Here is a 12,804-nt window from a genome sequence, read left to right on the forward strand (position 1 = left end):
ATGCTCCCACTGGGCAAAGCAATAAAAGCACGTCTCCACGGTGCTCGCTCACGCCGCATCTTTATTAGCCAGAGCCCCACCTCCTAGAAGACACACAGCTGACCCATGGCACCTAGTGCCCGCTCCGTTCCGGCGTGCAGGGCTGACGGCACCATCGCTGGGCCTGGTTTCCTCAGGTACACAGAGCTCTGTCGGAGGCAAGGCCAGACTGGGGGTCCCTTTCCTCTCCCCACTGGACAGGACACGCACAGGCGAGATGACCCAGGCACCATGGAGCAGAGCGAGTGGCCCTCCCTCCCTCCCACGTAGTCCATCTGACTACAGACTTCATTCAGTATCACACATGCCACGCAGTGGGGTACCGTCTGAGCTCTGTGCACGGAAGGAGAGGCGAGCGCACGTCTGCCACACCCGGGGTCGCACCCACAGCCCACAGGAGCCTGTGACCGAGGAGAGCTCTTCCATCCTGGGGCGTGAGGGACCCCGGCGCAGGACGCCCCAGCTAGGAGGGGACCGCCCTGACAGGCCGCTTTTCCATGAAGAAACTTTTCAGCAGCAGCACCTGGCTGACGCTGACCACAAATAGGGCGATGGTCTCGCCCACAGACCAGTAAGAGACCCGGCTATTCAGGTCTTCGGCCCGGGCCCGGTCCTGGGCCTCCCGGAGCCGGTAATGCGTCTGGGAGTCGATCACGGTCCTCAGGGCCTCGTGAATGGTCACACAGGCAGACTCCATCTGGGCGGGAAGAGAAGAGCGGTCACGTTGCTAACCCTGCGCCCAGCACACAGCAAGTGTCAACATCCACTGAACACTCCAGGCTTTACTTAACCCTCCTGATGGCAAGGACAGCACCATCCAACCTCGCACACCCACCACCTGGCACCGTGTGCAGAGTCAGTGCCCACCACGGGCAGGTGACAGCTCTCGGAGGTGGACACTAAGGGACCGCCATTCGAGGCGGAGGGCAGAGGAACAGAAGTAGAAGGACACACCTCGCTTGAGGCTGGGCAGAAGGAAGTGCAGATCACTTTCCTGCAACCAAATCAAAGTAATTCCGAGCCTCCAGGAAAGAACTTCTCTACCACGCTCATCCCCCGTGCCTTTTCTCTACTGAGTGGTTTCCACTGGCTAGAGAGGAAGGCCCTGCCGCTCTGCTCCGGAGGCTCCCCAGATCTTCAGAACAGACGCTGTTTCATCAGCGGCCCACGAAACTCAAGAGCATGGGCTGTGGAAGAGCTCACACGCAAGACACACCCTGGGCCGGATCTTTGCTGGCGGTGTCCACCGAGCTTCCTGTGAGTGGCCACTAGTCACCTGTGACTGCTGAGCCCTACAAATGTTGCTAGAGAGCAAACAAGGAAGTAAAGTTTTAAATGTAATAGGATGAAGAGAGTGGCCACCGTACGGGACTGCGTGAGCCTCACTGGCCTCCCAGCTGCCTAGGGAAGGTGAAGACTCAGCATGTGAGCCCACGGCCAAAGCCACAGAGCAGCGGAGCATGCGGCCACCCTGGAGGGCAGCCTGGCAGGTAATCTGGTCTCGACAGACCCAGGTGCTCTGACTTTGGTTCTGGAACAGGTGCAGCCATAGGTGGCCATTCCTGTCTTGCAGGTCTCCCTGGGCCTTGTCACTCAGTCACCTGACCACTGTGTGGATACAGGGCAAATAACACAGAGCCTACATGTGGGAGGAGGGAGGAGCTTAGAAAGCAGGAGGGAACGAAGTCGGCTGGGATCAGATTATAACCAGCCTGGAGAGCCATTGGTGACAGCGATAAAAATCTGTCCGCCAAATTGTTCACCATTTCTCTATCGAGTGTGCACTTGTTGCCAGGAGCCCAACCAGGGCTAAACTTGCCAACCCTCTTCCATCCAGACTGGTCACGTGGTTCTTTCCCAACTATGGGGTATGAGTGGAATGTGTATTACTTTTGAGCCAGGGCTTTTAAGAAGCAGGTGCACCTTCCTCAGTCTCTCCTTCCTTTGGTGGCTAGAGGCAAGGGGCTCAGAAGTCCTAAGGGACAGTAGAAGATGACGCAAGAGAGAGCCTGGATTCCTGAGTCATTCCATGGAGCAAAGGTCTCCACCCCTAATCCCACTCTCTAGGTTACTGAGAAAAAAAACTGTGTTAAGCCATTGATATTTGGGGTTTATGTGTTACAGCAACTTGTGTTATCCTAGCTAATAAACCATACAGAGCGGGACTTTATTCCTTATGATGCAGACATGTTATATAAGCAGAAAGACACATGCTACAAGTACTTAAGAGAGCAGTGCTGTGGCCCAGCCAGTGTGGCTCAGTGGTTGAGCGTTGTCCCATGCACCAAGAGGTCACAGGTTTGATTCCCAGCCAGGGCACATGCCCCAGTTGCAGGCTCGATCCCCAGTAGGGGGCATGCAGGAGGCAGCCAATGCATTTTTCTGTCTCATCAATGTTTCTCTCCCTCCCTCCCCCTTCCTCTCCAAAATATCAATAAAAATATATTTTAAGAAAAGTGGTGCTGTGAGTAGGACTGAATGGGAACGCAGGAATAGCACAGAGTCCAGAAGGGATGCGGTTAGAGAATGGAGAGGAGGGTGAGGAGAACACGGTGTCCTCTAGGGCTGGATGGGAACAGATGGGCAGACCCAACACAGACTGCAGCTGGGAGGCAGGTGGACGGTGACTCTGCTCACCAGCCACGGCAGGGACAGGCCGGGGGCGGGGGGGGGGTTCCACCAGGAGTGTCGCTGCGAATGTCCACTCACCTGGGTGAGAGCTGTGACCCTGTTCCCCATTTCTGGGAGAATGGGGGGCTCATCGCCCACTTGTAAGTCAAAATAGACGGTCTTGTGAGAGAAGGTAGAAAACTCATTACTGAAGCAAAACTGATAAACACCCTTGACCTCAGCCTGGTAGGTGAAGCTGTCGTACTGCTTCTTGGTTTCCCTGTAGATGGTGTTCCCCAGGGGGTCCTCCACATAGCAGTCAACGTCATAGTGGCCTCCACTGATGACCTGGCAACCACAAAAGACACCCACGGTCTGCGTTTACCAGAGGGCAACCACCACTCACTAAATGCCCACCAGGCACTGTGACTGGACTTCAGAAACGTGCCATTTAATGACCCTTCACAACCTTCTAAAGTGGGTGCTGAGACACTCCCATTTCACAGACGGTGACACGGGCTGAGAAGGGTTATGTAGCTGGCTATGGTCCCACTGCTTGGAAAGACAAGGCTTAAGCTTTGAGTCCATGAGCCTCATCCTTCCCACTTGACAAAACAGGAAACAGGTCCGAGACTAAGTCACCTGCTGAGCAGGTCTAGTCGGTATTAATTTTATTACTGACAGACGAAAGAATAGGCAACTAGACAGCAAGCACTTGCAGAATCAGTGATACCAGAGGTGGGAGAGTTCTGGGGATAATTCTGTTCAAACTCTTAGGAAACAAAGTTACGACCCACACAGGTGGTCAGTGCTATACCCAAGACCCCTCAAAGCCTCTACCTGCTTCCAGCCTTTGGAATGTCCTCTTTGTCTAGATGGAAGAATCCGCTTTGTGAGCACTGATATTCCTGCTGCTGGGGTACTTAAAGCCAGATGGCCTCTCAGGCCTCTCCAGCCTCAAAAACAATCACTTTTTGGTGACTATACCCAGCTGCACCCTGTTAACTCAGCCACAATGTGTGTACAATGTCCACAGAGTTGTGAACGTGGCCAAATCTGGAACTCGGACACCAACCATCACACATGCACAAGCCTCTGTAGCCAGAGAGGGCCCATCAATGGGCCAGCCCACTGCTGCTGGGGCCACCTCATCTTTTGAGTGCCAGCCAGTCCAGGTGCAGGGGACTTTCCAGGTACATTCCACTCAGCCCCCCAAGCCTAGATCTGCTCACTAACCCTTAGGGGCAGGACCTGCTCCCCAAAACTGTGAGCCCTGAGCGCTCTCAAAAGAGCCAAAAGTATAAGCACAGGGGAACTTTTCTGAGCCACACAGCAAAAGCCTTGTCTTGCAGTCACAACAGGGCTCCAAGGCTGCGCTGAGACACCCTTTCTAAAGCGCCCGTTCCCATCCCTTCTGGGCTCACCCTGAGGACGACTTTAAACGCTGGGGGGAAGGGGAAGATAAAACCACGAACCCACTTCCTCTCGCTGCCGTTTTTTCAGTGTGCCCGGGGACAGAGCCCGCGTCCAGCTGACCACAGGGGGCACTCCTTAGAGTCCTGGAGCCTGCAGGGGTTCTTCTGGCCAGCTCCCAGGGGTGCAGGGCCCGCCCCCGAACATCCCCATCCTGCGCAGCCCGCCCGGTGCCGGGCAACGCCTGGAGGCGGTGGAGCGAGGCCCCACCTGGTAGTCCAGGGAGAACCTGGCGCCCTGCTCCACGTCCTCGTGGAAGCACTGCTTGGCGCTGTCCGGCAGCTCGAAGGTGAGCTCGGCGCCCCACGGCCGCTCCGCCTGCAGCACGAGCAGCAGCAGCAGCAGGAGCAGCAGCTGCGGGGCGGACGCGGATCGCGGGGCCGCAGGGTCCATGGTGGTCCGCTCTGCAGATGCGACACAAAGAGAGGCTGCGCGGACAGACGTGGCGCTTCCGGGAGTGCTGCGGCCCAGTGCGCAGGCGCGGCAGAGGTGGGCGGGACCTACAGCGGCGCCCCGACGCCCACCGCCCGGCCCCCAGGCCCGCGCCAGCCTCCGGGCTGCAGGGCGCCGAGCGGGTGGGCGCCCTCCACCGAGGCCCTGCTTTGGACCCTCCCTACGGCCCCGGCGTCACCATCTTTCTCCTCTCCCCTCCCCAGTCCTGTCAACATCCCCTTTTCTCCCGTGAGTCACTGGACTTTAACAATGATTTCAGAAAACCCACCCACCCCACAGCCGGTCTGCGGGGACTGGCCACAGAGCCTCCCACGGAGGCTCCAGGGGACTGTCGCACACTCCTTCCTCCCTGTGCTGACCTGACCAGGTACCACTGCAGCTGTAACACTCATCCTGTTTCCCAGAGCACGGTGTTGCCCCTGCTGTATGCACGGTACCCGGTGTTGCCCCTGCTGTATGCACGGTACCCGGTGTTGCCCCTGCTGTATGCACGGTACCCGGTGTTGCCCCTGCTGTATGCACGGTACCCGGTGTTGCCCCTGCTGTATGCACGGTACCCGGTGTTGCCCCTGCTGTATGCACGGTACCCGGTGTTGCCCCTGCTGTATGCATGCCATGTGGTACCTTCGAGCTAGGACCACAGGACACGGGAGGCTCTGAATTTCACTAACATTTCCATTTCTTTACTTTTCTAAATCAAGTTAAAACGAATTCCAGCCCTCCCCAGTTAACAAAGATGACGAGAAAGTCCATCTCGGGCATGGTAGGTTGTCTGCACTGATTCCATGAAGACGTATTTTTAAAAATTAATCCTAACCAGAAGAGTGAGGATATTTTTTCCACTGACTTTTTTAGAAAGTGGAAGGAAAGGAGGGAGGGGGAGAGAGACACACAATGCTTCAGAGACACATCCACTGGTTGCCTTCCACACATGCGGGCGGGGATTGTACCTGCAACCCTCCGGAGTGCAGGCCGAGGCTCTAACCACTGAGTGGCTCTGGCCAGGGCCCGTGAGGATCTTCAAAGTGCACATCACTCAGGCCCAGGGAGCCCTTTGGTCCTCACGGTCACCAATCACCTTGCTGATGTCCACTATCCTCCCAGGCAAGTGGCTCAGAGCCTCCCTGCCAAGCTGGACCCAGCCCCAGCTGCCCGCAACGCACCAAACAGCCACACCCTCTGAGGTAAGGTAAGGAGCAAGGCCCACTCAAGGGGACGCCGAACTTCTAGGCCTTTTGTCCATCTTGGGGATGCACTCGGTCCCTCCCTCCAGGCGGGCCACTGTGGCCTTGTCCCTGTCCACTTCCCCGTCACTGTTTTCTCGCTCTTTGGAGAGCCCCTCATCATCTCTTTTCAAAGGATTTGGAAACAGTACTGGCTTCCCTCCCCTGAAGACAGGAGTGGGGGGAAGGCATGCTCAAACTAGTCCCCTTTTCTTTCTTTTCTGTTGACATAATTTGCTTCAAGGGTCTAGGGGAGAACCGTGCAGAGAATCAGGAGGTCTGGGTGAAATCTGAATCACAGAACTCCACATGGAGTTCTTCCAGGTCGTTCACTTGACACTTACTGCTCTGCCCCTGAATAAGAGCTCAGGGAAATCAGCTTGTGCTGTCACTCACAGACACAGAAACAGGGCCCAAGGAGGGACATCCAGCGACCCTTAAGTCCCTGCCAGTAGCAGACAGCAGAGCCTGGGGGACCGTGAGCAGCGAGAACAGAGTAAAGAAACTCACCCCACAGCAGCAATGGTCCTTCTCATTCTGTTTTTAAAAACAGGAGAGAGACAAAGAATCTTAAAAGCAGCAAGAGAAAAGCACTTAGTTACCTACAAGGGAGCTTCCATAAGGCTGTCCGCTGATTGCTCAACAGAGACCTTGCAGGCCGGAAAGCAGTGGCAGGAAATATTCAAAGTGAGGAAAAGCAAGAGCCTACAACCAAGACTACCCAGCACAGCCATCGTTTAGAATTGAAGCTACAGAGCTCCACAGATAAGAACAAGCCAAAGGAGTTTATCACCACCAGACCAGCATTACATGAAATGTTAAAGGGTCTTTATGAAGAGGAGAAAAAAAATAGATAAAAAGTATGAACAATAAAATGGGCATACATACATATCCACCAACAACTGAATCTGAAAAAACAGAAGAGAAACTATAATACTTGTGTAATTAAAAATAAAATTACATGTGCATAAAACACTGGGTGTTTGCTAAGGTGGATGTTACAGGGCAGTCATGTCAATCCCATCTTGAGACGGTAACTTTCACAATTCAGATCTCACTAAGAAAAATGAGAAATACTATGGAAGGATCGCAATATATCTTTTACTGACATGGTAGAAATATCTAAATAGTTCCACTACATGTATTTTAACACGTCTCTGAGCACACTGTCAGTTTGAGACTAGGATGTGACACGAGAGAATGAGTTCGAGCAACACATGATATACATGAAGTACCCACACACAAGGAGGAGGGCAGAGACAGCCTGGATTTTGCAGGGTACCGTTTACTCGATGGAACTCTAAGAGAGTCAACCATGGATTTTAACAAACAAACAAAAGGAGGCTTTGGGAATACCTAGAAATTAAACCAAAGTTCCCGACTTTAAACTTCAGACTCACATTCTATATGTTATCAATGTTCTGGAGTCTTATATAGGTAGGTTACTGAAATTATAGCTTGCAGCTAACTTCTGTAGTGACTCTGGGATTCCAAAAAATAAAAGCTAATCTCTGATCTAGGAAGCATGTTTAACACATGCTTTTAAAGAGCATTCTCGTGAGGTTTGTTGCCATGGACCCAAATGCCTATTTATGCACTAACATGATAAAGTATCGTGGTGGCGGTGCTAGCTTGAACAGTCTAATTCAGCTAATGCGTCATCAGGTAGTGATGAAACAAGACACAATCATGATACCCGTCTAGAGAAGGCCAAAGGAAAGGTCACAGCCAGTGGATGCAAGCGACGTGTGGCACGATAGGACTCATTTGTGCAATGGACAGGCTATTCCGTCCGAATGGGCAACTTGTCATAGTTAGTGCTTCACCTAAGCTAATTTCTATGAATGTACCACATTCACTACATATGACAAAGTAGGCTTTCAAATCTTAGCTAAACATTTAGAAAAATTCTGTGCAGTACCGTACTAAACCCACGGTTAGATACTATTAGCAGGAGTTAGGCTCAACTGGCACTAAAAGTAGTTGGGAAAGTACTTATAATGTAGAGAGAGAGAGAGAGAGAGAGAGAGAGAGAGAGAGAGAGAGAGTGTGTGTGTGTGTGTGTGTTCAATGAACTACTGCGCGCAATGGTGGTCTGTACGGTCCTCCTTAATGCATTTAGGGCTGTGTCCTGGACTGTAATCACATCCACTTGGTATGAACTGTTAGTGACCACATGGATTTTGAGCGCACTAACCCAGGTTGCCCAGCCCTGGATTCTCCCTAGCTTATGTGCTTTTCTTCTCTTCCTAAAAACTACAGGAGGCCATTAGTACTCATACGTATGTGTATTGGCCAAGAATCCTAAGGCCTGAGTTATGTATGGATCTGTCTCATCTTACTAAAGCACAATCTGAATGGCCTTTAAGTCTGTGGGAGATTCTAGCTCACCAGCCAGACCCACACCTCCATGAAGCTCTGCTTTTCCTTTTTTTTTTTTAATTACTTTTGAATATTTTTACTGATTTCAAAGAGAGGAAGGAAGAGGGAGAGAGAGAAACATCGGTGATGAGAGAGAATCCTCCAACAGCTGCCTCCTGCACGTCCTCTACTGGGGATAGAGCCTGAAAACCCGGGCATGTGCCCTGACCAGGAATCAAACTGTGACCTCCTAGTTCATGGATGTATGCTGAACCACTGAGCCACACCGGCCAGGCAGCTGCTCTGCATGCACTTCTTGACATATTTCTACCTTGGACATGGTAATTCTCCTAGAATACTGGTGATCGATCGAGGTGATGCTGCCCCCAGGAGATGTGTCTGACCACGTCTGGAGACATTTTTGGTTGTTACAATGAGGGGACAATGCTGCTGGAATCTAGTGGGTAGAAGCCAAAAACCCTGCTAACCCTACAATGCACAGGACGTGTGTGTAGCCTCCACCACCAGCAACAAAAAATGATCCAGCCTAAATGTCAATAGTGCTGAGGCTGAGCATGTGCTCACCTAAAGGAATTACTAAAAAATAAACACTTGTTTTATTTATAAGCACTTTTGTTTGGGATATTCAGAAGAATCTCTAGCAAATGTCATTATAGGAATGGTGTGACATGGAGCTCCAGTGGCAGAGCTCATTTTCCTTAACAGATGAGTTTAGGCTCGGAATTTATAGACCCAGGTGCCAGACCCTCTCTGATGGCATCTCTGCTCCTTCGAGTGTAACACAGAGACCAGGTTTAGTAGCTCAGGGCCTGTTCTTTAGTGCTGGCACATGCTAACAACGGTGAAAGCCTCATTTTCTTTGCAGGCACTTTGTCGATTCATTGCAAAGGACATATTTCAGGTACCATCTTATGAATGAAATTCTTGTTTGTCTGACAGAAAATAATGGGCGTGAACAACCTAGATCACTGTACTTGCCATGTTACTTTCAAACTCCAAATGGTCTCCTCCTTTGGAGAATTTTTTTGGAGGCCAGGCCACTTCATCTCCAAAACCCAAATACCCTGAGCTCTTTTCAAGTAGGCCGTATAAAAACCCAGAGATGATTTCAGAAGGGAGACGACACCATCTCCACAGCATATAAAGAGACCACACACACCAGCATTAAGGAACGGTCGAGATGCCGAGAATGGGCATGGCTGTGTGTGTGGTAACTTTTGTAAATCCCATGGATTAAAAACAGACAGAGACCTAAAAGCTCCTAGGTCATGATCTCTTCAAAGTCAGACAGCTGCCTCATCTGCTCGGCCTGCATGGAATGCCTCCTGAGCAGCTGCTTCTTACTTCTCAAGTCAACTCTCTTTGGTGAACTTGGACCCACAGGAACCATGAATTTTAAGCCACTAGCAAGTGGAGAAGCAGGTTTGCTGCTAGATCGAATATCTGGGACTGGTGGGTTCAGGTTGACATTTAAAGGTGGAAGGAAGCCAGGCCTGGTGTGAGAAACTAGGTCTAGCAGCACAGTCCCAGAACCTCGTCTTTCTAGAGGATGCAGGGGCCTGCGGCGCACCGAGCTGGGGGACGTGCTGGCCACGGCGTCCACAGATTCCCGGGAGCCACGGAAGAGAGCCAGGTGGGGGCCGGTGAGCTTCTTTCTGTCTAAGGGGCCTCTGCCTGATTCCAGGGCAATGGTGTTGGGTGGGTTGACCCCTGTCTGTAAATCTAAATCACAGAGGTCACCTTCCAGCTGTTTAAGGGACGCCGTGTCTTTGAGAGTAGAGGGTCCCGGTGGACCCAGACAGCCCTTCTCTTGGTCATCAGGGAGAGTTCTTCTGGCCAGACGAGGGTGGGGAGCCTGGCCTTTCTCATAGTCTGCCTTCCAGGAAGCCAGGGCTGGAGAGGCTGGGACCTTCAGAACTGGCTCCGTGACTGTGGGGAAGAGAGTGGGGTCTTTGCCGTCGATACTGCTGGTCCTGGAGAGGGGCGCCCTCCTAGGGAAGGACATGTCACTAATACTCTTGATGGCCTCACCCTCTGTGCTGGCACCACGGGTCTCATCCTGGGATGCGGGGACGGCCGGCACGGAGGCTGCGACCAAGCCCCAGGGTTCCGACTGGAGTCTCTTCAGTTGAGGCAAACGGGTCCTTTTGAGGCTCCCAACTTTCCTAGTGGGTGACCCAGGCTCGTTTAGAGCCTTGGAGGTATTATAAGCACTTGGATGTCCTGTTTGGAGGCTAAAGATGTCATCTTCTTTCTCACGAGGTGGAGAATCCAGGCCAGGAGCCATCAGTTTGATATCCGAGGGAGAGGCGCACAGCCCAGGTGACTGTCTGCCCTCCGCTCTAGGTGATGGAGGAACATTAAGATACTGCGTGGTGGTTTTGGTGCCGGAAGACGATTTGTCCATTGTTATAATGATCACCTCCTTCCCTCTGGCTTTGCAGGCATCAAGGAGACATCTCAACGCATCCTTATCATCAGCATTGACTGCGTAAACCAGAGCGGAGGCCCCAGTGTGGTCCTCGAGGCTGGGGTCCGCCCCGTTCCCCAGCAGCAAGGAGACCACCTCTGCCCCAGCCCTCCCGATGCACGCGTGGATGAGAGCGCTCTTGCCGGACTTGTCCTGAATGTTGGGGTCGGCCCTGTTGTCCAGCAGGTACCTCACCATCTTGGCCTTGCTGACGCTCTGCTGGTCCACGTGCTGGGTGATGCACGCCACCATGAGCGCTGTCTCACCCTTGTCGTTGCTCTCATTGATGTAGGCCCCCCCTTCCAGGAGGAGTCTGGTCAGCCGCAGCCTCCCCAGCCACACGGCCTTTAAAAGTGAGTTTCCATCAGTCCTCAGCTCCGTGTGGTCATCCATCCTATGGCTACGGCTCAGCGTCTCTGAGCCACAGTGGTGATCAGACCTAGCGAGGGAAGAAGAGAGGAAACATCACGTGCTCTCCAGCTGACCTAGCGGCTGTCGGAGGGTCTGTGCACAGGTGACCCCAAGCCTGGGCCCAGGTATCCATCAGTCATGAGGAGCAGTAGGCTATCTCATAAATGATTGTGAAGATTAAATAAGGCAGTGTACATGAAACACTTCACCACATGGAAAGCAGCTCCCATAATGCCCAGCATACTGGTAAGCAATAAAAATTGCAAGCCGCTGCCCAGCCGGTGTTGTTCAGTGGTTGAGTGTAGATCCATGAACCAGGAGGTCATGGTTCGATTCCTGGTCAGGGCACATGCCCAGGTTGTGGGCTCGATCCCCAGTAGGGGGTATGCAGGAGGCGGCTGATCAATGACTCTCCCTCCCTCTTCCTCCCTCTGAAATCAATAAAAACATATTCTAAAAAAATGCAAGCTGTTATGGCATTGACTGCACAACACTTACCCCAAATGTAGTTAAAGAAACTTTGTTTACAGCCTGTCAGCACCGTTCAAGTCTGTGCTCCCTAAGGAAAGGCCGCCTCTGCTGTGTCCACTGTGGTGGCCTCGGCATTTTAGCCAAAGCACAGTCTTTTTCAAAAAGACTGGTGGGAAATGCACCAAAATGTTCTTTTTGTTCTGGGTAACAGGGTTATGGATAGTTTTTACTTTCTTCTTTCCACTGTCTTCCTTAAAATAAGCATGTATCACTGTGATAACAGAGGAAACCAGAAAAAAAGTATTATAAAACAAAAAATCAATCCGGCCCTAGCCGGTCTGCCTCAGTGGTTAGAGCATTGGCCCACGACTGAAGGGTCTCAGGTTTGATTGTGGTCAAGGGCACATGCCTTGGTTGCAGGCTCTATCCTTGGCCCTGGTCTGGCAGTGTGCAGGAAGCAACCAGTCAATGTCTCTCTCCCTCCCTTCCACTTTCTCTGAAAAGCAATGGAAAAAATATCCTCAGGTTAGGGTTAAAAAAGAAGAAGAAATCAATCGGACTCTCTCTCCAGGTTGTGGTCTCCACTCTCCAGCAGATGTCAGGATTCTCATCCTTGTTCACACTTCTGGGCCTGTTCCAAGGATGCCATGCTACGTTCGTCCCTCTGGTTTAAACGGAGACAAGGCCAGGGTGAATCGGAGACTGTGCTTTTGTTCACAAATACTAGGAAATAAAGCTCACACCAGAGCTTCCTGGGCTGAGACTTGTCAGGTCTGGGTTTTCTGTTTGGTTTCCCCATGTCAGTTACTTATTTCCTGGACTCAAGACCCTCCAAACAGGGCGTTGCTTGAGACAGCTGGAGTCCACGGGTGAGAAGAGGGGTGCCCCAGGAGTGTTTGTGGACAGCGTCATCAGTGACATCCTCTTCAAAATATGGACTCCTTCCTGCACGAGGGGCCAAAGGTGGGTCCGCTTGCTGGGCGACTGTGGGCAGCATCCGTGGTGGCAGAGTGGCTGGCTCATCGGGGACATCAGAGGGGTGCTCTAGGCCAGAGCCAGCCCTGCACTGTGTGCCACTGGAGAGGCACTGGGGTCACAGGCAGGTCATTTGCTCGTTCGTCAGAAACATTTAGCACCCTAGTCCTGTGCACAAGGCTTTGGTGGTTTTCAGGCCAAGCCTCACCATGTCAAATGAATGGTGGTGTTGTCCCTATTGTGTAGATGAGTAGAGGCCCGGAGGTCAGTACACAGATCAGGGGCAAACTCGGGGTC

General features: G+C 52.3%; 2 protein-coding genes across 2 annotated transcripts; both read right to left on the bottom strand.

The window, feature by feature from the left end:
* Positions 1-293: 293 nt before the first annotated feature.
* TMED3 (transmembrane p24 trafficking protein 3) lies at positions 294-4,575 on the bottom strand. The gene is made up of 3 exons (XM_087829090.1): positions 4,333-4,575; positions 2,749-2,997; positions 294-736 (listed from the first exon to the last, which is right to left on the bottom strand). The coding sequence occupies exons 1-3, from the start codon at positions 4,513-4,515 to the stop codon at positions 503-505; spliced, it is 666 nt and encodes a 221-aa protein (XP_087685216.1). The 5' UTR covers positions 4,516-4,575; the 3' UTR covers positions 294-502.
* Positions 4,576-9,388: 4,813 nt separating this feature from the next.
* On the bottom strand, positions 9,389-11,320 carry ANKRD34C (ankyrin repeat domain 34C). The gene has a single exon (XM_016217950.2). It carries the CDS (start codon positions 11,041-11,043, stop codon positions 9,442-9,444), a length of 1,602 nt encoding a protein of 533 aa, XP_016073436.2. The 5' UTR covers positions 11,044-11,320; the 3' UTR covers positions 9,389-9,441.
* Positions 11,321-12,804: the final 1,484 nt, after the last annotated feature.

This window comes from Miniopterus natalensis, chromosome 22, assembly GCF_054644295.1.
Source record: "Miniopterus natalensis isolate mMinNat1 chromosome 22, mMinNat1.hap1, whole genome shotgun sequence".
Taxonomy (NCBI): Eukaryota; Metazoa; Chordata; class Mammalia; order Chiroptera; family Miniopteridae; genus Miniopterus; species Miniopterus natalensis.

What these genes read in the sequence shown, in the direction of transcription:
- ANKRD34C (XM_016217950.2), bottom strand. Translation starts at nt 11,043, where the DNA reads ATGGATGACCACACGGAGCTGAGGACTGATGGAAACTCACTTTTAAAG.
- TMED3 (XM_087829090.1), bottom strand. Translation starts at nt 4,515, where the DNA reads ATGGACCCTGCGGCCCCGCGATCCGCGTCCGCCCCGCAGCTGCTGCTC. An exon ending in GGTTCTCCCTGGACTACCAG is followed by an intron (nt 2,998 to 4,332) that starts GTGGGGCCTCGC and finishes TGTGGTTGCCAG; the next exon opens with GTCATCAGTGGAGGCCACTA. An exon ending in GGGTCACAGCTCTCACCCAG is followed by an intron (nt 737 to 2,748) that starts GTGAGTGGACAT and finishes CTTCCCGCCCAG; the next exon opens with ATGGAGTCTGCCTGTGTGAC.